This window comes from Gorilla gorilla, chromosome 12, assembly GCF_029281585.2.
Source record: "Gorilla gorilla gorilla isolate KB3781 chromosome 12, NHGRI_mGorGor1-v2.1_pri, whole genome shotgun sequence".
NCBI lineage: Eukaryota > Metazoa > Chordata > Mammalia > Primates > Hominidae > Gorilla > Gorilla gorilla.
Window position 1 is genome coordinate 85689364 of NC_073236.2, and position 27777 is coordinate 85717140.

Below are 27777 nucleotides of genomic sequence, written 5' to 3' on the forward strand. Positions count from 1 at the left end.
CCAAAGACCTATTGGAAATAAAAATAAAATTAAATTAAAAAAAGATCTCTTTACAAAAGGCACACTTTTACCCATTCTTAATCTTACCCTGGTACACTGCACCAAAGTGTAAAAACCTCTAGAGTACCAAATACAAGGATAATTCAACTCTTCCACCAACTGAGGTTCCATAAACACCCCCAGTCTTCTCATTAATCAATTTCTGGCTGAGTGCAGTGGCTCACGCCTGTAATCCCATCACTTTGGGAGGCCAAGTGCAGGAGGATCCCTTGAAGCCAGGATTTCGAGACTTGCCTGGGCAACAGAGACCCTCTCTCTACAAAAAAATTTTGAAAATTAGTCATGCATGGTGGCACGAGCCTGTAGTCCCAGCTGCTTAGAAGGCTGAGGCAGAAGATCACTTGAGCCCAGGAGTTCCAGGCTGCAGTGAGCTATGATTGTGCCACTGCACTTGCTCCAGCCTGGGTGACAGAGCAAGACTCCATCTCTTAAAAAAAATAAAATTTAAAAAATAAACTTCTAACACAAATTTACCTTTAAATTTTAATAATGTTTATCATACTTTTTATATTTTCATCTAGTGTTCTAGTAATAATTTCAATAATAACTCAATCCATAGAAAACATTTAATACTTGGAGCTGTTGAATACAATGAGTTCTAAATTTCTCTTCAAAGAATCAGTATATGTCATTATGCTCGGTTCTTTGCGCTCTATTTTAAAGTCTAGCTTCCTCGGTCTCCTCGCCTCTAGTTTCAGTAAACAACCTTTTCCACCAGTTCTAATCAGTAGTTCACCTCTATTCCTCTGGTCACCTGCTCCATCCTGAGTCACCCCTGGTCACCTGCTCTGACCTGAATCATCCTGAGTCACCTGTTCTGTAACCACCCTTCCTGCCAAATTACTCACCCTGCCACTTGAGCTCGTACCCCTGCTCTTTAAAACAGCCAGTCGGAATTAGCTTAGACTGTGCGGTCCAACCCTAGCCAGTAGGGGAAAGACACAGCAGTAGAGGCTACCCGCATCAGGAATAAGAACCCCTTCCCCTCCCCTGTTCAGGTGTGCCGTTGCCATTGCTTCATCCGCGAGTTGCACCCTTCTATAGAGGTAAAATTGCCTTGCTGAGAAAATTCTTTGAGCGCTAGTTCTTCTTTTTGGCACCAAAGAACCAGCATTTGTTTCTAACAGAGCCTTATTGTCAAAGGAAATTAAGAAAAAGCATTACACTTATTCATACATGTGCATATATGTACATATACATATTGCAGAAAAGTATGACAGGGTGAGCAAAAAAAAAAAACCCTCAAACAAAACAATGGGGTAATTCGGTGGGAAAAGTGAAATGAAAATCAAATTCAAAGAGGAAAAGAAATGAGTAAAATTTCCCATTGTTGAAGAGTTTTATTTTAAATGAAGATGGTGGATATTAAATCACTACCGTATTTATATTCCATTGCGTAAATCTCAGAGTGACTTAATATTTTCATTTATAAATATCAATATTTTCAACAAGCCAGACGTTACAAACTTGGCAACTACTTAAACTTAGGATGAAACAAAAATTAGATAACAATTTCATTCTTTTGAGAGCTACACAGAGGTCTAAAACAAGGTTTGACCTCTGAAAAATTAACCTTAAACCATCTAAGTGTCCTTCCTAAAACTCAAGTCAAGCCCAGGTAGCTTCAGTGGCAAGCAACCAGACCACTAGTTAAAAGACCCTCTTCTTTTCCTACCCAACTTCAACCTTCCCCCCTGTGCCGCTTACTCCCGCACCCAGCAGCCGCCCACTTCTGGTCCTCAGCAGTCCCCTGTCCCCTTCTCTCCCCCTCCTCCACTTCCCTCCCCATTCCCGTACTTCCGCCCGTCCAAGTCCTCGGGCGCATGCGCGTTTCGCCTCCCTCCCCGCCGCCGCTGCTGTGTCATGGCTGAGCGGAAGTCCCAGCCACAACGGGAAAAGGCATACTTTAGGTGGGAGGCGCTTCTCACAGCTTTCTCCCCTTCCTCCCATAACCTTTTTGATCTCCCACCGTAGGGGGGCCTCCTACCCTGCACTCTCCCGAACACCTCGTAGTCCACGGATTTGAGTGACCGGGCGGTAGACATGGCGGCGGCGAGCCCTCTGTTGAGGAGCCGGAGAGGGGCTCGGGGCGCAGCGACTGCGGCGGCCGCGAGAGGGAGGGGACACATGGGACTGCTTGGCGCACCCCGCGCCTGTCACCGGTCCCGGACGCTAGCGCGCCGGGGTCACGCGTCGGAAGCGGCAAATGAGACTGCGGGGCCTGGGAGCCAGGGCCGCCGGGGACGCCAGGAGGGAAGAGGCCGGTGGGCCCCAGGCATCGTAGGCCTCTTTTCCCTGCCTCTCTTCCCGGACTGGGGAGGATGCTGTCTCCACAGTGCTCCCTACCATTTAATTGATCAAGGTACTCTGTTCTCAAAGTTAGTAAATAAAAGCCGGATGTGCCCAAAAAAAGAGTTGCTTCCCCCAGCTTTATTAAAGTGTAATTGACAAATAAAAGTCGGGTATATTTGTGGTGTACAAGGTGATGTTTTGACATATGTATGCATTGTGAAATGATTACATCAGTGAAATTAACGTATCCATTGCACCATTTTTTAATGAAGAGAACATTTAAGATCTACTCTCATCAATTTTTAAGGACACAATACATTTATCACAGTCACCATGTTAGACAACAGATCTTCAGAACTTATTAATCACACTAACTGAAACTTTGTACCCTTTGACCAATATCTCCCCATTTCCAACCCCTTTCATCCCCCATCCCAGGTCCCCCGCCCCACTCCATCCCAGCAAGATTGGCTTTTGAAATCAAGGGCCTGCTCGTTTAGTGTTTTGAGAGTTAGTAAATTATTTATGAAATGTTTAGGTGACTACCAAATCCGGTGATTTTGAGCCAGCTTTTAAGATAAGGTCTGCAGCATCTTGAGCTCTTCTGTACAGTCAGGAAGGAATTGAGCCTGAACTCGTATTCTAAACGGATTGTGATATTTTCTGGGATAAGAAACTTTTTAAAAATATGAAGTCTTTTATGCTAGTGGAAACAGACAAAAGAAAAACACTGTAGTCATCTTCTCTGCTGTTCATACAGTTTTTTTGGTGTGGGTTTGTTGCTGTTGTTGTTGTTTTGAGACGGAGTTTCGCTCTTGTCTCCCAGACTGGAGTGCAGTAGCGCAATCTCAGCTCACAGCAGCCTCCACCTCCCAGGTTCAAGAGATTGTCCTGCCTCAGCCTTCCAAGTAGCTGGGATTACAGGCATGCACCACCTCACCCAGCTAATTTTTGTATTTTTAGTAGAGACGGAGTTTCACCATGTTGTCCAGGCTAGTCTCAAACTCCTGTCCTCAGGTGATCCACCTGCCTCGGCCTCCCAAAGTGCTGGGATTACAGGTGTGAGCCACCGCACCCGACTTTTTTTTTTTTTTTTTTTGATTGTCTTGATTATTCTCAGCAACATCCCAATTGCCTAGAAGGTTAAGGCTGAATTTTATTTCCTGGTGAGCTATTATAAAGTTTTAATATAAAACCATCCACCACTCCAAAGGATCTGGATACAGCTATTGATAATCTGCCACCTTCTACAATTCCAAATCTGTTTACTTGTGAGAATTTGCATTTCTCTATTTGTTGGCCTCAATACCTTTGCATATTTCTCTGCATCTGGCCACACAGTTAAAAGAATCCACTGCAATCTGATTCAATATACTGTGCCAATTCTATTAGAGAACAACAAAAATCATCCAAAACTTGGTTAGAATATGGTTAAATCATTTTTAAAGTAAAATATATTCTGGAAATGCTAGTGCAGTTAATTTATGTAGTGAAGGTCTTGGTTTATTGCAGAGACCTCATAACTTAACTCTTCCATCTCCCAGTTCATTCCATGCAGACTCTAGAATCAACATAAATTTTAAATCATTCTTCTTAATACGTTCAAAATAGAACCTAAGGTCTTCGGCCTCCAATACCTGCTTATGCAAATCCTGCATTTAAACTATAGTCAAGACACTCTCGGTTATTGTGCTCTCTCAGTAGAGAGGTTTAAAACAAAGAACCTCTTCTCTTGGGTCTACTCTATCTAGAATGCCTCCCCCTTCTCCAAAATCTTCCTCTATCCCGTCAGTCATCTCTGCGAGTGGTTACCAGATTTTATCCTAGTTATTTAGTGTGCCTTCCCCAGTAGTACAGTCAGCCATCCATATTAGCAGGTTCTGCATCCATAGATTCAACCAACCTCAAACAGAATTTTTTTTTTTTTTAAGTATCTTGGTCTGCACGGTGGCTCACACCTGTAATCCCAACATGTTGGGAGGCCAAGGCTGGCGAACAGCTTGAGCCCAGGAGTTAGAGATGACCAGCCTGGACAATACAGTGAAGCCCCGCCTCTATAAAAAATACAAAAATTACCTGGCTGTGGTGGCCTGTGCCTGTAGTCCCAGCTACTTGGGAGGCTGAGGTGGGAGTAGGATCACTTTTGCCCAGGAGGCGGAGGTTGCAGTGAACCGAGATGGGGCCACTGCACTCCAGCCTGGGTGACAGAGCGAGACCCTGTCTCCAAAAAAAAAAAAAAAAGTCATCTCTACTGAACTCGTGCAGACTCTTTTTTCTTGTCATCATTCCCTGAACAATACAGTATAATAGCATTTACATTGCATTAGGTATTTTAAATAATCTAGAGATGACTTAAAACATACAGGACAATATGTGTATGTATGTTTCTATTAGGAACTTGAACATTCCAGGATTTTTATATCCAAGGGGATTCCTGGAACCAATCCCCTGCAGATAACAACGGACAACTATACCATAGCTTCTAAGTAGTCACTGACTGGGAAGGTTGACATTTTCCTTTTCTTAATCAATCTTTGACTTTTCTCCACATTTACCCAAGAGTACCCCTGCCAATTATTAGGTAGGTTTATTTGAATTTTAGAAGTGCTATAGCAACAATTGACATTTGCTTAGCTGAAAAATTTGCTGTGTCTGCCAGCAGTCTAACATTAGCAAACGGAAATTTTTATGTACCATTTCGGCATGGATTGCCAACAATATGTGATTCTAAGTCTTTAGAAAATGTAGGCAAATGTTTCTAATGTATGTTTTAAGTAATTATAGTATGAATTCAACTTTCACTCTTCTTTTCCATGTTGTAGTCTTTCCAATGAATATTTTAATAAATCACATTAGGTGGATAAACCACACATTTACCTACTGTGAGTCCCTGTTGTTACATATTCAGGCTGCTTCTCATTTTTCACTACCATAAAAAAGAAAATATTTATGCATGTAGCTTCCTTCCCACATATTTTTAATTGAAGTTAGAATATCAAATCAAGGGTATAAGCATGTATTGTTCTTGATATATATTGCCAAACTGTTTTTCGAAGGGCTGTGCCAATTTAAATATATTACTACCAACACTGTATATGATTATTTGGCTTTTTATACAAACAAATGTATGCAGGTCCTTCACGTACAATGCATGATTAAATTATATGAAGCTTTGGTTTTGTAACCTGAGCAACAGCTTTGGAATAACTAGGCTTTGTGTTACTACTGGTTGAAATTAAAACCTGTTAATTCCCTTCTTTGAACCCTTTAAGACAATTGGTTTGTGATCTAGGATCATGTTTAAGGTAATACATAGAAAGGGAAAATCCTGCTTATATAATATGACTGTACAAGATGACCAGGCACCAGAATCTGTAAAATAAGCATAGATAATACACATTTACATGTGTGTATTTTCTATATATGATAATAATACATATAATAGATAATACACATCTATATATGTGTATATCTAATAAGGATAGATAATACACAGAACCTGTGAAATAAGGATAGATAATACTCTGTGTCCAAATGACATTTGGACTGAGGCGGTACCACCTGTAACTCTCAAATTCATCACCACATGGGGTCATTTGAAAGTGATTGCTAGAGTTATTTCTCAGAAATTTGATATCAAGATATGATTGATTTTAAGGACAAGAAAATTACTTTATCCATCAGCATATTTCTATCCCTGAAATATTTTTGTAATCATTATGTTGAAAGTGCAGGACCCAACAGGATACAAATTGTTAACTTCCATTCAATGATTCCCTGTGGAAGGAATACTTTATAGGTAAAATAAATGCTTAATTATTACTAAACTGGATTCAAAATTATTAGACAGCAGACTGTTGGTCAGCTGAGTAAGTAGCTGGTTTCCCAGAAGAGGCTTTAATCTTATTACAAGTTATCAGAAAATTGCTTAAGCGTTCTATCAGCAAAGCAGATTTCTTTCCAGAAGGATATTCTGTCCCACGTTTGAACCAATTTTTCTTTGTCACAGTCCAATTTAATATTAAAAAGTCAGAAGGATATGTAACATTAAAGCGTCTTCCCTCTCCCAGCTTGGTACTGAGTATGCTGAAGTGAGGAGAGGGCATGGTTGGTCCCCCCAACCCCCTTGCCTTAGTTTCCCCCTACCTAGCTGAAAATGGGAAGAAACAGGTACTTTTGAAATCCATTTAGGCTCTCTGGGAATGGTGAATATTCAAAGCTGACTATTTATTTTGCAGGATTCTTTTTGTAGGGACTCAGAGCTTCACCCCACTTGGAATTCTTGACTGCTGCTCCCTTGTTAGGCTATGCCAGTTCTCTCTACAGCCCTATCCCAGCTTCTGTATTAAGTGTCCCATCCCAGCTTCTGTATTAAATGCTACATCTCCAACCTCTTTCTGCTGAAAGAGACTAGCCCCCAGCAAGAAGGCCATCTGGGTGGGATCCATTTTAAACTGACCACAGGACCACATCCCTCCCTCCCATCGCATCTAGTTATGGAGACTCATATCTCTGCCCTACCAGTGATAGAAGTCACAGATTGCTCTGAACTCAACCACCTCTCTTTGCTCTGCTTGGCAGTCTTTTTTCAGACATCTCCAGCCACAGCCTTTCCTCTTTCCTTTCCTCAGGTATCGGTCAACCTGTCCTTCTAGCTCCAAGGAGTAAACACCGAGTTCTCAGAGAGGTTTTCTTAAAGACTGTCTCACTGAGCTTGGGGTGATGGGGAGACACCTTGCTTCTCTCTCCCATGGTGGGAGGGAAAAAAGCCACAGTTCCCTAGTGCATTTCCCCAAAGAAATACTCTGGATCCTGAGGTGGGTGTTGGACTAAAAATCTTAAAACTCTTTTAAAATGCCCCTTTTTCACAACACAGGGAGTTTAGCACCTCATCTCAAAATGTAGCTATAACTATGGTTTTGTTTTCAGTCCCAGGTCTCAGCTAAAGCAGAGACAAAAGTCCTGTTTTTCGAATCAACAGAATTCAATACATATACCTTGTTTGGATCCTGATTTGAGTACGTAAACTTGAACAAGACATTTTTTTAGACCATTGGGGAACTTTGAATGTAGGCTGACTACTAAACATTACAGAATCATCATTAACTTTGTCACTGTGATAACGGCATCGTGGGTATATTCTTTAAAGGCCTTATCTGTTAGAGGCATGTACTGAAATACATAAGGGTACTATGATATAATATTTGGGGCTTGATTTAAAATCCTCAGGGGTTGGCAGGTAGGACAGTTTAGATAGAATAAACTTGGAAATGGTGACAGTTTTGAAGCTGGGTCTTGGGTAGATGGGGATTCATTATACTAGTCTATAATTTTGTGTGTGTTTAAAATGCTTACGTGAAGTTTAAAAATAAAATTAAAAATTGAAGAGAATATAATTTAATTCTACGAAATGCCTGACTAGTAATCCTCAAAATTGTCAAGGTCATCAGAAACAGAGAAAGCCTGAGAAGCATCTACCAGGAGCCTAAGGAGACCTGATGACTAGATGTAATGTTAGTATCCTTGATGGGATCGTGGGACAGAAAAAGAACTTGAGGTGAAAACTGAGGACATATGAATAAAGTACAAACTTTAGTTAATAATGAGATATCGATATTGGTTCATTAATTGCAACAAATATACCATTTATCATTAACAATGGTAGAAAATACCATTTATTAATATTAAGATATTAATAATAGGGTAACTGAATGTGGGGCATATGGGAACTCTACTATATTCACAATAATTTTTTTAATCAACTATTCTAAAATTAAAATTTTACTTTCTGAAAGTTTATTTTAGTATCCTATTATATGTTTTCATAATAACATTTCAAAATAATTTCTCAATGTGGTGCATGAGCAGATTCACTATTTCAGTATACAGGCATATAATTTTTTTATTTTTAAATTTATGTTTTATCTCAATAGGTTTGGGGGAACATGTGATGTTTGGTTACATGAATAAGTTCTTTAGTGGTGATTTCTGAGATTTTGGTGCACCCATCCCTCAAGCAGTGTACGCTGTACCCAATATGTAGTTTTTTTATCCATCACCCCCTCCCACCCTTTCCCCCGAGTCTCCAAAGTCCATTGTGTCATTTTTATGCCTTTGCATCCTCATAGCTTAGCTTCCACTTACGAGTGAGAACATACGATATTTGGTTTTCTATTCCTGGGTTACTTCACTTAGAACGATAGTTTCCAGTTCCATCCAGGTTGCTGTGAATGCCATTATTTCATTTCTTTTTATGGCTGAGTAGTATTCCATGGTATATGTGCATATATATGTATACCACATTTTCTTTATCTACTCATTGACTGATGGGCGTTTGGGCTGGTTCCATATTTTTGCAATTGTGAATTGTGGGCATATAATTTAAATTTCGAGGCAACCCTGAAGTCATGCTCAGGCATAGATAGGACCAAACAGTTAACTTTCAAAGCACTAAAGCATATCTGAACTGGCATAAAGAAGAACAAGTAGATAATCAAATATAGTAAAACCTTTATTAATGAAGAGAATGTGTTACAGAAATAGTTCATTTTCAGAGGAAGAAATAATATAAAATGCATAAGAACAGATCTAGAAGTAAGGAAAAGTAAAGGAAAATATCATTATAATTAGCATTGAGTCCTTTAGAAAACAGGAAGTATGCATCCGAAGGTATTGAGTGAGAAAAAGGTAACGTTAATATTACATCAGGAGGCAACTAATCACAGATGCCACTGCTTGGACACACCAAGGAGGCAAAAAATGGCAAAGTCAGATTTTGAACAGAGTGTGCCCAGACTCTGAGCTATCACACCAAGACAGGGAAGGGGAAAAAGGGCCAGCCACCAACTCAGACAAAAAGTAGGCAACACAGACCCCTCCCTTCCTAATATCCCCCAGGCGTGGAGTTCAGCTGGTATCAGGTTTGCTTTTCCTATGGAAGCAAGGAGCCTATCCGGGGAAGAGATTCGTCCTGATTTCTTCTTAGTTCACACACACTTAAACTCCCGAAAAGGCTTGACTCAGATTTACCCGCAGGTCTGGGCTAGTGGGACAACAAGGGCCTTCGTGTCTTTAAAATAACTCATCTACTTCATGATGTCCTTGGTGAAACAGTAGATTGGTACACACATCCATTGCAATCTCTTTCTCGCTGGACTTCCTGTTTCTGTAGGGCTGGGAAGTTTAAAGCTACAAACCCTGGACATTCTTGCAATTAAGATTCCTCATGTGATAGAGTTTCCACCAGCAGAATTACCATTGTAGATGTGGAGGGAGGGTATGAGTGAGGCAGAGGCCATCTGCCGCTGGTTCTGTGATAAGCACAGTCGCGGAGGAGTTTAGTTATTCTGTGCCATTGTTAACTGACTGTTCACTGGCTTGTGGGGCACCAAGAGGCAGGGCACAGGACATCTGTTTTACTAATTAATATCATAGCAAGCTTGGCGGGTCCCGGAGTGGCAGCTTTTTGGATGTGGCAGTTTCCAGAGCATGGCAGCTTCTGATGATGGCAGGGGATGCATTGTTTTGAATCCAGCAGCTATAGCAACAACTTCCCAATTCAGCAAATGGTTTCCTATTGCAGGATCAGTAGATCCCTTGATGGCCCAGTTCTGCAGTAAAAGTCCATCCTAAAACTTCAGCCTCAAGGTGGATCTCAACTCTGATCTCAACATTTGAATTTCCAGGGGAGTTTATGCCCAAAGGTTTTGATTCATTATGTCAGCAATGGATTCCCGAATTGATATTCTAAAAAAGCAACCCAGATGCTTGTGATACGAAGCTCAGATTGAGAGTGAGTGACCAAGAGCCTCTTTCATTAGCCCTGCCAACAACTTCATAAGCCATTTAATGCCCAGTGTTAAACAATTTCTGTTTAAACTGTCTGGAATGGATTATTTTTTCAGTAACTAAACCTTGACCAATGCAATGTCTGGGGCAAAATCTTCACAACAGGAATAGAACAAAGGTTAGGCAGAATGAAAGTTCAAATATGCCATCCCTTTCTGTCAATAGAGGAGCATTAAAATTTTCAACACTTACAAAGAGAAGAAATAAAGATGGTAACAACAAAAAAAAAGCTAAGAATAGTAACGAAACCAAGCCTAGAGCTGTTGAAAAATAAATTGCTGTTGAAAGATTATAGAATAAATAAAGGCTTAGGTAGCCTGTATTATGCAAATTAGTCACATCATGCTTATTTATTTTTACTATCTACTTGGTTTGCAGCTATATTATTTTATTTTGGAAAAAAATGATAGAATAACATTAAAAACACGTCTAGCGCTAGTTAACCATAATTTATGGTCTGTTGCTGCCACCTACCATCTATCCAAGGCAAGGCAGTTCCCGTGGGTAGGGTTACTCTTTCAGTCTTCAGGAAGCTAGTGCCACCTAAATGTCTCTCATTTCGGTGACACACTTCTAAAATACTTTTAGGTGCATGCTAAACCCCTAAATGACAGGCTGTTTAATTACTGTCAGTACCCTTCACTCAACAGATGACTTAAGTATTAAAGTATCTTGACCATGAATTACAATTAGATATGGATGTTATAAGAAAAGCAAAACTTGGCTGGGCATGGTGGCTCACGCTTGTAATCCCAACACTTTGGGAGGCCGAGGGGGGGCGGATCACGAGGTCAGGACTTCAAGACCAGCCTGGCCAACACAGTGAAACCCCATCTCTACTAAAACATACAAAAATTAGCCAGGCTTGGTGGCAGGCACCTATAATCCCAGCTACTCAGGAGGCTGAGGCAGGAGAATCGCTTGAACCCAGGAGGGAGAGGTTGCAGTGAGCCGAGATCATGCCATTGTAGCCTCCAGCCTGGGCAACAAGAGCAAGACTCCGTCTCAAAAATTTGTCTGGTAAATGTTAGTTGAACTCTTATTATATGAGACATTATGTTGAGAGCATATGCATCTACTATATCCTTTAAAATTAGCTTTTCGTAAAGACTGTGTGTCTCAGAGATCTCTTGTTAAGTAAATAAGATGGTTTTTACCTGGACATAGGAAGCTTTTTGCAGTATAAAAATATTTCACCTAGAATTATTTACTTTTCATCCTTACTCATAAAATCTGATATTTGTCTGGGAACGGTGGTTCACACCTGTAATCTCCGTGCTTTGGGAGACCAAGGCGGGAGGATCACTTGAGGCCAGCCTGGGCAACCCATCTCTACAAATAAAATAATAATAATAATTTTAAAAATTAAAAAAATTAAATCTTATCTTTAAAAGGTTGTTAATAGTGATGAATGCAGTACAGTGTCAATAATTCAGCACTGAAAAACATTTTGCTGATTGACTACATGTGATTTCCTTTTGAGTCCATGAATAGTACATTAACTTACATTTGCAGTGGCATTTTATGATTATTATGACACTTTTATATACCAACTTCCATTTTATATTTACAGGTACAGAACTAAGTAGGACAGGTACTATACTTTAAAGACAAAGAAATAGTCTTAGAACATTTAAGGGATTGAACCCCATCTAGAATCCGGCCTTTTGCGGAAAAATTCAGTGTTCTTTCCACTCTGCCACACTGCCTTCAACAGTCTTTCATTCACTCATTCAACAGATGTTTACTGAATACCTAGTATGTGCCATGTGTGGGTGCTGGGGAGAAGGTGATCTTTTATTTAGTAATAGGGGCCAGGCGCAATGGCTCATGCCTGTAATCTCAGCAATTTGGGGGCCTGAGGCAGGAGGATCGTTTGAGCCCAGGAGTTAGAGACCAGCCTGGACAACATGGCAAAACCCTTCTCTACAAAAAAATACAAAAATTAGCCAGACATGGTGGTTTGGCTGTAGTTCCAGCTACTGGGGAGGCTGCACCTGTAGTCCCAGCTACTTGGGAGGCTGAGGTGGGAGAATCACTTGAGCCAGGGAGGTAAGCCATGATCATGCCACTGTACTCTAGCCTGGGCAATAGAACGAGACCCTGCCTCAAAAATAAATAAATAAATAAATTTAAAAAATTTAGAGATGGGGGTAGATTAGGGCTTAGAGAGGTTGTCTGGGAAGGTCTCTGGGGAAGTGATCGCTGAAGAATGGATAAGAAGAAACCAAGAAGAAAGGTGGGAGAACTTAATCCACGCAGAGGGAATAGCATGTAGAAAGCTCGAGTTTCCCAAGTAGGAGAAACTGAAAGAAGCCCAGTGTGGCTGGTGCATTATAAAATATGAGATGGTGGCATTAAATACAGCTTTCAGTCAAGGCAAGGGGTTGAGGATCGCTGATCTGAGGGATTGTGATAAATGACTTTTATGTAATACTTTCTCATTGTCAAAGTGATTTTTGTCAAGTGTAGAATACTCAGACTAACATAAGACTAAAACAGTAGCCTGTAAGGTGACTGTTTATTTGGTGTATCACTCAGGCTCCAGAGTCCTGTATCTAGCAGTTTGGTAAAATCTAACTACATCAAAAATGTCTACTTAACAAAACCTGGAAAAGTTCTTTACAAAGGTGACAAAAGGACTTGAGCTACATGACTAAGCTTGCCCTTTTATGGTTATCCATTTTACTACACACCAATTTTAAAATAAATATATAATACACTATAATACCAAAGGTACATAGTGGGAGGCTCTGATAATTTCCACTTCTTCCTCATGAACGAATTTATGAACACTTAGTCATTATAATCAAAGGAATACTTTCTTTTCTCATCCTATCTTGATTCTGTTCTCCAAGACTACTGATCATCATCCATGCATCAATGTACTCTTGTCCCAAACCAGACAGCATCAGTATATATCTCCCATCAGAATCCTAATTCTACATGCCAGATGTTCTTAATCTGTACATTTGGAACAGCTTGAAGTTCATTTTAAGTACCAAGTCTCTACCGCCAATAGAGGCGGTACCCACAGTTACACTCAGGAAAATACTGGCTGCCTGCTTTCTTGTTCAACCTGGGGCTGGCTTTGGTCTGTTTAGCTTAGCCTTGCAGCACTCTCTCTAACCTGCAGGATCTGACTGGCATCTGTATTCAGTGTAGCTGCAGGCATTTCCTCTGCCTGCTGCATGACCTGGCCGGCTAGGGCAAAGGGTGGGGAAGGGGAGGGGTTTATTCTGCTCTATTTGGCTACAGAGCAATATCAAGCTGCATATGAATCACTCATAGTACTCCCTGTGGGATACCATTAAAGATCCTCTGATATTTAATGCTCAGAACACTATTCTCTAATATTTCCTATTCACTTTCTTGAGCTCTATATTTTCAAATAAACAAATCATATTTCATAGTCATAAACATGTTAGAAGAATAGGAAGAAAATCAATGGCCCATTTTACAGATGAGAAAACTGGGCCACAGAAGTTAAATCAGAGTAATAACTAAGCCATACAACCATTTAGTGTTTAGAATGAGGATGAGTAAAAGCATAATACCCATTGCATGGATCTATGTGTAATTTAAAACAGTAATCTTGAATAAAAATGTAAATAACAAAGTTAGGAAGCAGATGACAAACTGGAAAAAAAACATTTCCAGCATGCAAAACTGAAAGGAATTAAGATCAAGGTTAAGATGTTAGGAACACCTTAAAAGCACTGTCCTAACAGCAAAATGGACAGATAACTCATAAAAACCCAAATGCAAATGATCAACAGATATCTGAAATAATGTTTATGAATGAATGTGAAATAAAACAATGATGTGGTGGACATGTGTTGCTTTTATCTATGCATTATTCCTTCTCCCCAACTTTTGATAGAAAACTTCTTTCTCACACACTCCAACATGTGGTTGTGGGAGAGCTGATGATACTTGTAATATAAATTTTTTATTTTGCTGGCACAGTGTCCACTCTTTTTTTGTCTTTTACAAACCCTCTTTCTCCCCTATTAGTCCTTGTGATTTTAGGGGAGCTAATGCCTTCCCTTACCCTTGTGCTGGGGTGGCATATAACCCAATCCTAACTCATCAGATTTTTTTATCCCTCTGCTACAATGAGAGGTAGGGATGGACACAATTTGGAAGCCAGGCCAACCAAAGTCTTCCCTCCTCAGAACCTTTGTGGGACCCATTAGAAATGAGGTATTCCCTTTGAGACCCATGAGACTGCTGAATCATTTAACCCTGGAGCTATCAGGAATCATTTTGCCAACAGGCAAGAGAGAAAGCCTGCCTCAGAATGAAGCCAACAAAGAGGAGAGCAGGGCAAAAGATAAAAAGCAAGTCCTGATGATATTGTTTGAGCCCCTGTTCCTGAAAGAAGAACTCTCAACTAGACTTCTCAGTTGCATGAGCCAATATATTCTTTTTTTTTTCTTTTTTTTTTTTTTTTTTTTTGGCTTAAGCCAGCTTAAATTGGGTTTCTGTCATGGCACTTAAATGAGCTCTGATTAATGTAGGATTAAATCAGAGACAACAAAGATGTCTCGTTCCTCTAGACCTCCTTAGCTAAGATGATATAAGCCTAGACCTGCTTGCAACCATGCCTCCCTCCTTAGAAAAAAGTGTCTGCAATAGAAGAGGAATGAGGGATAGCGCTTTCTGTGACATCATTTGAGTTCTTGAATCAATCAACCCTGAGGCCAGCACCCAGATGCATGAGGCAATAAATCTCATTATTTGCTTAAGCTGGTCTCTAACAAGTGTCTCTCATTGTAACAATGTCATCAGCTCATTGTACAGAGTTCCAAAACAATTATATCTTACTTGTATTTGTCCTAATATAAATGAGATATCAATTTTCCTAACATTAAAAATAGTAATACCCAGTGTTATTGATGATATGCTGAAACAGACTCTCACACACTGCTGGCCTTTGGATACAAACATTTTGTAAAGCAATTTGACTATAGTCCTCGAAAGCCTTAAAAATTGTATACATTTGAGGGAGGGATGAATAGGTGAGGCACAGGGGATTTTTTGGGCAGAGGAACTATTCTGTATAATACTATAATGGTGAATACATGACATTACACATAGTCAAAACCCACAGAGCTGTAATACAAAGAGTGAACCCTAATGTAAACTGTGGACTTTAGTTAATAATGTGTCAATATCCACTAATCTATTGTAACTACAAACGTATCACACTAATCCAAAATGTTAATAAGAAGTGAAAATATGTCGGAGGGGGATGTATATGAGAGCCCTCTGTACTTTCTGCTTCATTTTTCCGTTAAGCTAAAACTGCTCTAAGACATAAAACACACTAATTTTAAAAAGGAGAAAGGGAGGAAAGAAAGAAAGAAGGAAGGAAAGATAGATTACACACACTTTACCTGGCAGGTTTTGTTTTTTTGAGACAGTCTCCCTCTGTAACCCAAGCTGGATTGCAATGGCGCAATCTTGGCTCACTGCAAACTCTGCCTCCCAGGTTCAAGCGATTCTACAGCCTCAGCCTCCTGAGTATCTGGAATTGGATTACAGGCGCGCTCCACCATACCCAGCTAATTTTGGTATTTTTAGTAGAGACGGGGTTTCACCATGTTGGTCAGGCTGCTCTCAAACTCCTGACCTCGTGATCTGCCCACCTCAGCCTCCCAAAGTGCTGGGATTACAGGCATGAGCCACCGCGCCCGGCCCCTGGCAGTTCTTAAGTTATAAATCTCTCCCAAGGGGAAGAAAATAGGCAAGAATGCCAAGATATAAATAAAACAACTGTCATGAAGTTGTTTATTACAGTAAAAAAAAAAAAGAATTGGAAGTACTCAAATATCCATCAACTTAAATAAAATTAAATAAATGATGATTCACATGCAGTCTTGGAGGATGATAATGTTGATCAAGGGTTCTTCCCTACAGGCCAGGACTGAGCTGCAGGGGTTCAAATGCAGCTCTCTCACAGGGCTATTGATGGATTCTTTGAGGCTCCGTGGGGTCCTCCGACCACATAGCTCCCTGTTGTGGTGAGCACTATGGGGGCAACTAGTGGTACCCTCAGCTGCTAACTGCTGGCATTCCCTTGCCCTGGCAGGCCACCCTCTTTGGTGGATTATTTCCAAGAAGGCTTAGCCCAAGTACCTTGAATGCCTTAAAAACCTTCAAGAGTCTCCTAGCACCTACAAAGTTCACATTTCTTGGCATGATATTCGAGACATTTTATTAAGTGCTTGAGTTGACTGTTCCAGCCTCATTTCCCATTCATAGAAGACTAGTTTTAGTTTTTTGAAAATACCAGGTACTTTCCTCTACCATTATTCAAAAAATAGAAAATAGTTCCCTGTGAATCGGCTGAGGCATGAATGGTCAATTCAAACTACAGTTTTAAATATCTTAAATACTATTCCTGACATGGACCAAATAGGAAACGAGTTAAAATGTGGCATGATTTTGTACAATTGGTGGAGTATTAAAAAAGGAGGATCTCGGGTGGGTGTGGTGACTCGTCCCTATAATCCCAGAACTTTGGGAAACTGAGGCAGGATGATCTCTCTAGCCCAGGAGTTCAAGGCCAGCCTGGGCAACAGAGGGAGACCATATCTCTAAAAAAAAAAATCTTTTTTTAATTAGCCAGGTGTGGTGGGGCACAGCTGCGGTCCCAGCTACTTGCAAGGCTGAGATTAGAGGATCACTTGGGCCGCAGAGGTTGAGGCTTCAGTGAGCCGTGATCATGCCACTCCACTTCAGCCTAGGCAACAGAGCAAGACTTTGTCTCAAAAAAAAAAAAAAAAGGAAGTATATATTTTAACATAAAACTAGAAACATTCTTTGACTGGCATAGGAGTTCTAACACTGACCCTACAAAGTGGAAAGCAAAGAATAGTTTTTGGCTATACAGTGAACTAAATCTGGAAAGCCAAAACATGTAAATGTTCATTTATTATTTTTTACAATTTTGGAATAAATTCACAAACTACAGAAGACTAAATTGTGATTACAGAAAAGAGTATGTGATACACCTGGAAGACTTAAAGTTGCATTTAACAGAAGTAAAAGAGAAGAACAGGGAAATGCAAATTAAAACCACAAGGAGATACCGCCTCACACCTGTTAGAATGGCTGTGATGAAAAAGATAAACGATAGTGTTGGCGAGGGTGTGGAGAAAAGGGAACACTGCGCATTGTTGGTGGGAGTGTACATTAGTATAACCATTATGGAAAACTGTATGTAGGTTTCTCAAGCAATTAAAAATAGAACTGTCACATGATCCAGCAATTCCTGGATACGTATCCTAAGGATATAAAATCAGTATGTTGAAGAGATATCTGCATTCCCATGTTCACTGCAACATTTTCACAGTAGTCAAGATATGGAGCTAAAAAAAATAAATAAAAGATATGGACCTGAGTGTCCATCAGTGGATGAATGGATAAAAAAAAATTTGCTTTATAAACATAATGGAACAGTGTTAACAAAGAAGGACATCCTGTGATTCGCGACAACATGGATGAATCTGAGGACATTGTGTTACACAAAATAAGCCAGGCACAGAAAGACAAATATCGCATGATCTCACCCATATGTGGAATCTAAAAACACTGATCTCGTAGAAGCAGAGAGTAGAATGGCGGGGACCAGGGTCTGGGGGTGGGAGTGGAGACTGGGGAGATGCTGGTCAAAGGACAAGAAATTTTAGCTAGACAGAAGAAATGAGTTCAAAAGATCTACGGTATAGCACGGTGACTATAGTTAATAACAACGTGTTGTATACTTGGAAAATTGCTAAGAGAGTAGATTCGAAGTGTTCTCACCACACAAAAGTAAGTACTTGAGGTAATGCGTACGTTAATTAGCTTGATTTGGCCATTCTGCAACATATACATATTTCAAAACATATTGTACACCATAAATGTATACAATTTTTATTTGCCAATTAAAAAATAAACAAGAAACAGTTAAAAAAAAAGAAAAAGAAAAAAGGAACAGCAGCTGAAGGGAACCATCCAAGCACAAACATCCTCAACTCTTGGTTGATGGAACACCAAATAGAGGTTCTAAGATATTGTCTGCAATCAGCTGGGCACAGTGGCTCATACCTGTAATCCCAGTGCTTTGGGAGGCTGAGACAGGAGGATCTGTTGAGCTCAGGAGTTTGAGACCAAGCCTGGGCAACATAGCAAGACCTCATCTCTACAAAAATTTAAAAAATTAACCTGGTGTATTGGTGCATGCCTGTAGTTCCAGCTACTCAGAAGGCTGAGGCAGAAGAATCACTTGAGCCTGGGAGATTGAGGCTGCAGTGAGCTATGATCACATCACTGCACTCCAGCCTGGTGACAGAGTGAGACCCTGTCTTTAGAAAAAAAAAAAAAAAAAGGGGGGGGGGGACATTGTCTGAAATTAGAGAGGACCAGCACAGTAGCAGAGGTTAGTGACCAAATTATGTTGGGAGAAGGGAGGCAGGACAAGCGAGCTAAATTTGCATCCATCTTGGTATCTAAATCAAGTAACAACATATTTGGAGATATCAAGCTAATCACAAAAAGAACTAAAAGCAGAAACCGTTCAAAGAAGTTGCCTCGGGAGAACAAGTTAAAGGACACTATGAGAAAGCAATCAGTCAAATCCAGAATATAGAACATTCCATGGGACAACTGCCCTCGTTTCTCTAATGAATCAATGGCAGGGAGAGGAAATGAGTTATAGAAAAAAGGACATTCAGGGGACAATGAAACAATCAAATTCAACGTGGGCCCTTCATTGGGGGATCCTTTGTTAGAACTTTGAGACAATCAGAAAAATTTAATAATGAACTGGATATAAGATGATGTTAAGAAATTGTGGCCAGGTGCGGTGGCTCATGCCTATAATCTCAGCACTTTGGGAGGCTGAGGCAGATGGATCTCCTAAGGTCAGGAGTTCAAGATCAGCCTGGCCAACATGGCAAAACCCTGACTCTACTAAAAATAATTTTTAAAAAATTAGCCAGTCATGATAGCGCGTGCCTATAATACCAGCTACTGGGGAGGCTGAGGCAGGAGAATTGCTTGAACCTGGGAAGTGGAGATTGCAGTGAGCTAAGATCACACCACTGCACTCCAGCCTGGGTGACAGAGGGAGACTCCACCTCAAAAAAAAAAAAAAAAAAGGAAGGAAGGAGAGAAAGAAACAAGGGAGGGAGGGGGAGGAAGAAAGAAGAAAGAAAGGAAGGAAGGAAGGAAGAAAGGAAGGAAGGAAGGAGGGAGGGAGGGGAGAGAGAGAGAGAAAGAGAAAGAAAGAAGAAAATAAAAGAAATTGTTAATTCATTAGGTATAATAATGGCATGGTGGTTAGAGTTAAAAATATCTTTTGCAGTTATAGATACAGGGAAGCATTTCTAGCTAAAATAACATGACGTCTCAGATTTGCTTTAAAATGCTCCAAAACCAACCCTTCCTCCCCAAAGAATAAAGAGGGACAGAGAAACAAGGCTGGCCAAATGTTGCTAATTGTGGAAGCTGGATAATAGATTCCTAGGGTTCACCATACCTTTCCCTCCTTTCATGTATGCTTGAAAATTTTTAAAATATTATAAGAGTGTGAGAACAAAAATTAGGTTTAAAAAATCCAAAATAATACACTGTTGTTGTGTTGTTATTGTCATTTTTTGTAACCAGGTGCCTCTGAGGAATGGGATAGGATTTGGGGTATAGTGGTGCTGGCAAGCTTTTCATAGTTTTCATTTATTCAATGAATACTTACTGAGTCCTGCAATGCATGAGACACTGTGTAGACACTTTAGGGAAATGAAGAGAACAGATCAAAGTCCCTGTCCTCATGGAGCTCACATTCCCATCACGGGAAAGAGACAACAAACCATAGACATATTAAGTTATAATATGTAGAAGTGGGTAAGTGCTGTGAGGAAATAAGTGGGTTAAGAAGGACCAGGAGTGGGGCCAGAGCTGTAGTTTTAAATAGCAAGTGCAGGGAAGAGCTCATTGAATAAAGGTAACCTTGGAACAGAGACTCGGAGGAGGTGAAAGATATTATAAACCCTTTTGAATTATTGCTTTTTAATTATGCTCAGGGATTACTTTGCTAAAAATAATTGAAAAAGATTCCTTTAAAATAAAATATTTCAGGCTGGATGTGGGGGCTCATGCCTGTAATGCTAGCACTTTGAGAGGCTGAGGCAAGAGGATTGCTTGAGGTCAAGAGTTCAAGACCAACCTGGCCAACATAGCAAGACCCCCCGTCTCTATTTTTAAAAAACAGATTAAAAAATAATAATAAAATAAAATAAAATATTTTGCCTGGCCATGGTGGCTCACACCTGTAATCCCAGCATTTTGGGAGACTGAGGTGGGCGGATCACTTGAGGCCAGAAGTTTGAGACCAGTCAGGCCAACGTGGTGAAACACCATCTCCACAAAAAATACAAAAATTAGCTGGGCGTGGTGGCACATGCCTGTAGTCCTAGCTAATTGGGAGGCTGAGGTGGGAGGATTGGTTGAGCCCAGGAGGAAGAGGCTGCAGTGAGCCGAGATGGTGCCACTGCCTTCCAGCCTGGGCGATAGAGCAAGACAATGTCTCAAACACACACACACACACACACACACACACACACAATTGGGCCGGGCATGGTGGCTCACACCTGTAATCCCAGCACTTTGGGAGGCCAAGGTGGGTAGATCACCTGAGGTCAGGAGTTCAAGACCAGCCTGGCAAACATGTGAAACCCCGTCGCTACTAAAAATACAAAAAAATTAGCTAGGCATGGTGGCACATGCCTCTAATCCAAGCTATTTGGTAGGCTGAGGCAGGAGAATTGCTTGAACCTGGGAGGTGAAGTTTGCAGTGAGCCGAGATGGCACCACTGCACTCCAGCCTGGGCAACAGAGTAAGACTGTCTCAAAAAAAAAAAAAAATTTTTTTTCTCCCCACCATGTCTCCTTCTCTGCCTACCAAAATCTTCCTTCTTTTGCAAGCCAACCATGAGTGATCCTGCCTTCATGAGGTCTTTTTCATCCACAGCCAGAATTAACCACTTTTTTGTGGTTTTTGTACGTTGCCAGTATCTCTAACATGTACTTCATTCTCCTATGTAGGACAGCTCTTCATAGCTTTTCTAAGCATTTTACTTTTCATTATTTTATTTACACTTCACAATGATACTGAGTGGGTTTGTTTGTTTGTTTGTTTGTTTTTTGAGACAGAGTCTCGTTCTGTCACCCAGGCTGGAGTGCACTGGCATGATCTCAGCTCACTGCAAGCTCTGCCTCCCAGGTTCATGTCATTCTCCTGCCTCAGCCTCCCGAGTAGCTGGGACTACAGGCGCCCACCACCATGCCCGGCTAATTTTTTGTATTTTTAGTAGAGACGGGTTTTCACCGTGTTAGCCAGGATGGTCTTAATCTCCTGACCTTGTGATCCACCCGCCTCGGCCTCCCGAAGTGCTGGAATTACAGGCGTGAGCCACCACGCCCAGCCAAGTGGTTTTTATTTAATATCATTGTTATTCCCACTTGACAGATGAGAAAACTAAGTCTCTAAAAGAGGAAGTGACCTGTACCCAGACACAGAAACAGCACCTGAATTCTAGGCCACATCCTCTGAATCAAACATTATTACTTCTCTCTGCCTCACTCACTACCTCTTTATCATTAGTTGTTTCCAAAAGTCTTGTTTTAATGTTAAAATTAGATTTGAGTCAAAGTACTATTTGCATACGATATTAATTTCGGTAGTTGAGAAAATCTTAGAAGGAAAAGCAAATCTCCCACCTAATCAATCCGCAGTCACATTTTGCAGAGACAATATTCTTTTCAATATTTCTACTTTTAGTTCTTCCAGCGGTTGTCTGTGTAACTCTAGAGAATATGCTTACACCTTTACATATTGATTTTTATCACCCTTAGATATTATCTGCTGACTTCCTCCTGTGAAGGGGGAGGACTTAGCTCATTTGCATTGCCCTAATGTCTTAGGTTAGGTTCCCTGGGAAACTGACTCTCAGGCAGAGACTTACATGTAGGAGGCACACATCTCTGGAGCAGTGAAGGCAGGAGAATTGAGCTGCAGGAGGAGTTTACCTGCTGTGCAGTCAACAATAGAAGCCTCAGCCCAACCAGTGGGAGCTCAGAGCTCCCTTCAGAGTTGTCTACTCTGAACGATTGTACCCCACCATCAATGGGTCATTGGATGCAGCCTGGGGCACATAAACTTAGAAAGCCAACTCTCTTTGGCTGAGGACAATTCTAAAAGAACTCAAGGTAGGTTGTCAAGCAGCCAGTACTTCTGGCAGCCAGAGAATGAACATCATGGTCCTAAAGTGGGGATCTGAGCAGAGCACCATGGCATGCATCACTGTACACCCTCTATGTCACTGGAACCCACCTGCCTCTATAGTAAGTTCACCCCATTTGAAATTAGCTACCCTGGATTTCTGGTTTGTTCCTTCATTAGGAGAACCTTACTAGAATGTCAGGGGGCCAAGTTACAGTCTTTCCCTCTGTAGCTGCTCTCAAAGCCACATCTGAGACACTCCATTTCCCTCTTCCACTACCAATTCTAGATTCCCCTCACCGTCACCTAGCACCTATGCTGCTCTAGATGGCTTAACTGGTGGATGATTCCATTCCTCATCCCTGATAAATCTTAGCCCTTTGTCACCCAACCCTGTTCCAAGGCTGATTATAGGATAACATAGGTTGGCTACATTGTTCACTTAACATCACAACTGGGCCGGGGAGAAAGAAGAGATGCTCCTACGGATCAGCGGAGTGTCAAATATATTCTTCTCTGTCCCACCATGAAGCAGAAATCCCAACTTCTCCTGATTATCAGGATCCATTTTTCCTGCTGAAATGTGGTTCCTGTCCCTATTCTTCCCTCTTTCATAACCCACTTGTAAATGAAAGTGCCTATAAGACAGCTCTATTCCATTGTTCCCCAGCACTGCAAATTCAACATCTTCAAAACTGAACTGACATTTTTTTCCCTTCCTTAAACTGCTCTTTCTTCTTCAACCATCCAGTACCTCTGCTGGAAACCTAGTTCATCTTTGGGTCCTCCAACTCCCTCACACTCTATAGCTGCCTTATAGCTCTGTAAAGTCTCCCTCCTAAATGGCTTTTAAATCAGCCTCACTCTCTTTCCCCACAGTTGCTGCCCTTGTCCGGGCACCCCTACTTTCTCACACGGATTATTACAAACACTTTCTTTCTCCAGTCTTGCTCGTACTCCTCCCACCAGCATCTCTGAGGTATAAAAATGAGAAACAAAGAGACCTGGAACTAGAAATGTCTCTATCTAGAGCGACATTTAAAATCAAGAGAGTTGGCTGGGGTTAGTGGCTGACGCTTGTAATCCCCGCACTTTGGGAGGCCGAGACGGGTGGATCACTTGACATCAGGAGTTCGAGACCAGCCCGACCAACATGGCAAAACCGCATCTCTACCAAAAACACACAAATTAGCCGGGCATGGTGGCACACAACTGTAGTCCCAGCTACTCAGGAGGCTGACGCAGAAAAATTGTTTGAACCCAGGAGATGGAGGTTGCAGTGAGCCGAGATTGTGCCACCACTCCAGCCTGGGTGACAGAGTGAGACTCTGTGTCAATAAATAAATAAATAAATAAAATCAAGAGAGTGAGATGTGCTCTAAGAGGGACTTGAAGAGAAAAGAGATAAGGGCATCTGCAGAGGCCATTAAAGAAAAAAATAGCCCTTTTGTTATTTACCTTCATGGATATAAAATGCTTATGCTGCAACATTTTTTTCTCATCTTTTTTCCATGTTAGAAAGTATATATTGATTTCCTACTATTTTGGAAAATGAGGATTTAGCTTTCTTCCTGTGTTCCACACCCCAATATACACATGCTTTCCCCTGTCCTCCAACTTAGTTATAGTTTAGATGCACTAAATCAATATTCAGGGATTGCTTCTTTTCATTTGATAAATACTCCTTTGAGCTGCTTTGAAATGTTGAGTTAAGACATAAAATAACCCCTTTTGTCCTTTTAATCATTACAGGCAGGCTCTTGTAGGTGTTGAGAAACATTAGTAGACTTTCTTCTCTGCCTATTTTAAAAATAGACAAATGTATTTTAAATCAATCAACAATTATGTCAGCGTTCATTGTGTCCAAGGCAACGTCATGGAAACAAAGATGTCTAGTGTAGAATTCCTACCCTCAAAGCACCAACATGTAGATGGTAAAATCATCCAAATACATGGAAAACAGGAACAAGTCTATGCAAGTGCTGCCTAACAGATCTCAAGAGTCAGAGGAAGAAGTCCCGTGCATGGAGTGGCCCAGGACAACGATACAGAGGAGGGGAACAGAGTTGAGGGATTTGATAAGCTGCAAAGGAAAATAGGGCAAAAGGCAAAGAGAAAGAGGAAGAGTGGTCCAGGCGTAAGAGAATCCTAGAGTACTCTAGGCAGGATTGGCAAAGGCAGGAAGGGGGGAAACACCGTTTCATTTTGTTTTGTTTTGAGACGGAGTCTCACTCTGTTGCCCAGACTGGAGCGCAGTGGTGCAATCTTGGCTCACTGCAAACTCCACCTCCCGGGTTCAAGCAGTTCTCCTCCTCAGCCTCCTGAGTAGCTGGGAATCCAGGCGCACGCCACCCCGCCCAGCTAATTTTTGTATTTTTTAGTAGAAACGGGGGTTCACAACATTGGCCAGGCTGGTCTCAAACTCCTTACCTCGTGATCTGCCCACCTCGGCCTCCCAAAGTGCTGGGATTACAGGCATGAGCCACCGCACCTGGCCAAAAACACTTTTTTGAGGATGCCAAGTAGCCCAGTTTCATGGCAAAAGAGGTTCATGCAGTAGAAAAGCAGGAGATAAAGGGGCAAGGCAGGGTGAGAGCAGAATGTGATAGGCCTGAATGCCAAGAAGAGGATTCCCAACATTTTCTCATCATCAAAGTTATTAGACAGTGAAGAACACATGGGCAAACTTTTTTTTTTTTTTTTTTTTTGAGACGGAGTATCATTCTGTCGCTCAGGCTGGAATGCAGTGGTGTGATCTTGGCTCATTGTAACCTGCATCTCCTGGGTTTAAGAGATTCTCCTGACTCAGCCTCCTGAGTACTGGGATTACAGGTACCCGCCACCATGCCCTGCTAATTTTGGTATTTTTAGTAGAGACGAGGTTTCACCATCCTAGCCAGGCTGGCCTCGAACTCCTGACCTCAAGCGATCTGCCTGCCTCGGCCTCCCAAAGTGCTAGGATTACAGGTATGAGCCACCGTGTCCGGCTGAGCAAACTTTTTAATAGTTAAAAAGTCCTTAATTCAGTGGAAAAAATGCTGAATTATTAGGTGACTTGATGAACATGTTAAAGAAATATTAGGTTGGTGCAAAAGTAATTGCTGTTTGGTTTTGGGACCTCGTCTCACTCTGTTGCCCAGGCTGGAGTGCAGTGGTGCAGTCACGGCTCACTGCAACCTTGACCACTGGGGCTTAGGCGATCCTTTCACCTCAGCCCCATGAGTAGCTGGGACTACAGGCATGCACCACCATGCCCAACTAATTTTTTAACTTGTTTTGTAGAGACAAGTTCTCACTATGTTGCCCAGGCTGGTCTCGAACTCCTCAATCTTCCTGCCTCAGCCTCCCAAAGTGCTGAGATTATGAGAGTGAGCCACTGCACCAGCCATAAAATACAATTTGTATGTTGAAAAATAGTAATAAACTTAATAGCCAGGAGATATATATATATATCTGAACTTCTGGCCTCAAGCAATCTCCTCTCCTGTCTTGGCCTCACAAAGTGCTAGGATCACAGGCATGAGGCACTAAGCCTGGCCAACATTTTTAATATTAAAAATAAATACTTAGTTAACAAGTTAACACATTGATTCAATTAGTGTTTGTTATTCAAGGTTCATTGACTGCTTAGTGTATCAGCTCTGAACTCTAATAATTAAGCTAAATATTGGGAAGTAAAATTATAAATAAGAGCTAGTCCTTTGCTGTAAGGAGCTAATAATCCAACGATAGAACAAACTTTCTCAACTCCATTTCGAGAGCAGCTCTAGTTTTCCCAAGAAATATCTGAAACCTATTAGCATAGAAGTCCTGTTAATGCACTTTATTGATATTTTCTACTATCTTATCTTTCTTACTTTCTTATCTAATAGTTTTATCTAACAGTCTTTCAGCTGTCTGTTGAACATGCAATTGTGGGCTGTAGGGCTTCAGAATACAGAAAGAATAGAATGTTTTATGGTGACCGATAGGAATGTGTGTGGTCAAAACACAACTTTGTCCTTATCCTCACTGTACTCTTTCTGATATACTAAGTGGGAATAACCTTTCCCTGATCTGAAATGAAAACTCTGGCAGACTCCATAACTTTTCAGCTTAATCTTAATTAATAGGCCAATCTATGGTCACTTTAAGCCACAGTCTCAATTCAATAATTAGAATATCCAGTCCAAGATGTTGAACAGAATTCGGAAGTTGATTTAGAGGCGATTCTTCTTCCTGTGCAGCTTGGCCCTGGGGCAGACTGGAAGCCTGCCGTGAGAAAGGGGGTGTGGTTGTCTTCTCTCCCTCCACCTCCACCCCAGGCTCAGTTTGCCAGTCAGTCTCTGACCCTGCTGAGGAGATGGAGAGGGCAGAGTAAGAGGCTTTGTGCTCGCAGGCCCTGGCAGACACCTGAGGTTGACTCTCTGGTGAATAACGTATGGGCTCCTCTGAGACTCCCTGTGGGCCCCCTTCCATTGCAGCAGGAGGGACAGTGGCCTGTGACCCATTTCACAGTAATCCAGCTTGCCTCCTGCTTCTTGAAGCTGAGGTCCCTCCACTCCTCTAAGTAGTTCTGTTGAACATGATCCAACATGACCTCATGCTGGCTTTCTCTCTCTGGGCCTCTTCTGAGGAATGGGGAAAACACATATACTTTGCCCTAACACTCTCTGGAATACAGGCTGATTCTAACCTAGCAACACTCTTTTGGCTCCACCAGAAGAGTTGCTAATCCCTCCTCTTCTCAGCTTTCCAGAGAGGAGTTAGACGCCAGTCCACAAAGACTCCCAGCTGCAGGGGCCGTGTATTAAACTGTCCAAAGAGTCTACTGGAAGTACCCCTTACTTGGTGAGGTAGGATCTGTGTCACAGCACAGCCTTCTCCGAAGAACTCCTCCTCCAAAAAGTTCTCCCATCTTTGCATAATCTAACCGCTCTTCTTCCCCTGCCACTTTTTATATCCTTAATCTGTGTGAGAGTCTTGGAAAAATTTCCTTTGTAAATTTCACGTTCGGGAATCTGTCTCTAGCATCTTACATCTATTTTTTCTCAGTATCTTGGTTGAAACTTCAGTTTTAATGTCCTGCTACCTATCCATCCATCTGTCCGTCCCTTTATCCACTTATTCACCCATCCATATGTCTTGATCAATACTTTTAAGGAAAAGTTGGGGGCAATAATGAAGAAGGAGATAATAGCAGAAAGAGGTGTATTCAAGAATGAAATTAGGTGGCTCACACCTGTAATCCCAGCACTGTGGGAGGCCAAGGCAGACAGATTGCTTGAGCCCAGAAGTTTGAGACTAGTCTGGGCAATGTGGTGAAA

The 27777-nt window shown here is 41.4% G+C and overlaps 1 protein-coding gene across 4 annotated transcripts in view; it reads right to left on the reverse strand.

Moving 5' to 3' along the window:
• ACYP2 (acylphosphatase 2) overlaps positions 1-27777 on the reverse strand; it is a 339147-nt gene that overhangs the window by 189642 nt on the left and 121728 nt on the right. The window contains exon 1 of one of the 4 annotated variants that reach the window (XM_004029235.5): positions 2048-2458. The exons of 2 other annotated variants lie outside the window; for them this stretch is intronic. In XM_004029235.5, coding sequence (XP_004029284.2) covers positions 2048-2189 — 142 coding nt within the window. In that variant the 5' untranslated portion in view covers positions 2190-2458. Of the gene's footprint in view, positions 1-2047; positions 2463-27777 lie in introns of those variants that run through there. One more of the 4 variants, XM_019021529.4, reaches the window with a different exon arrangement.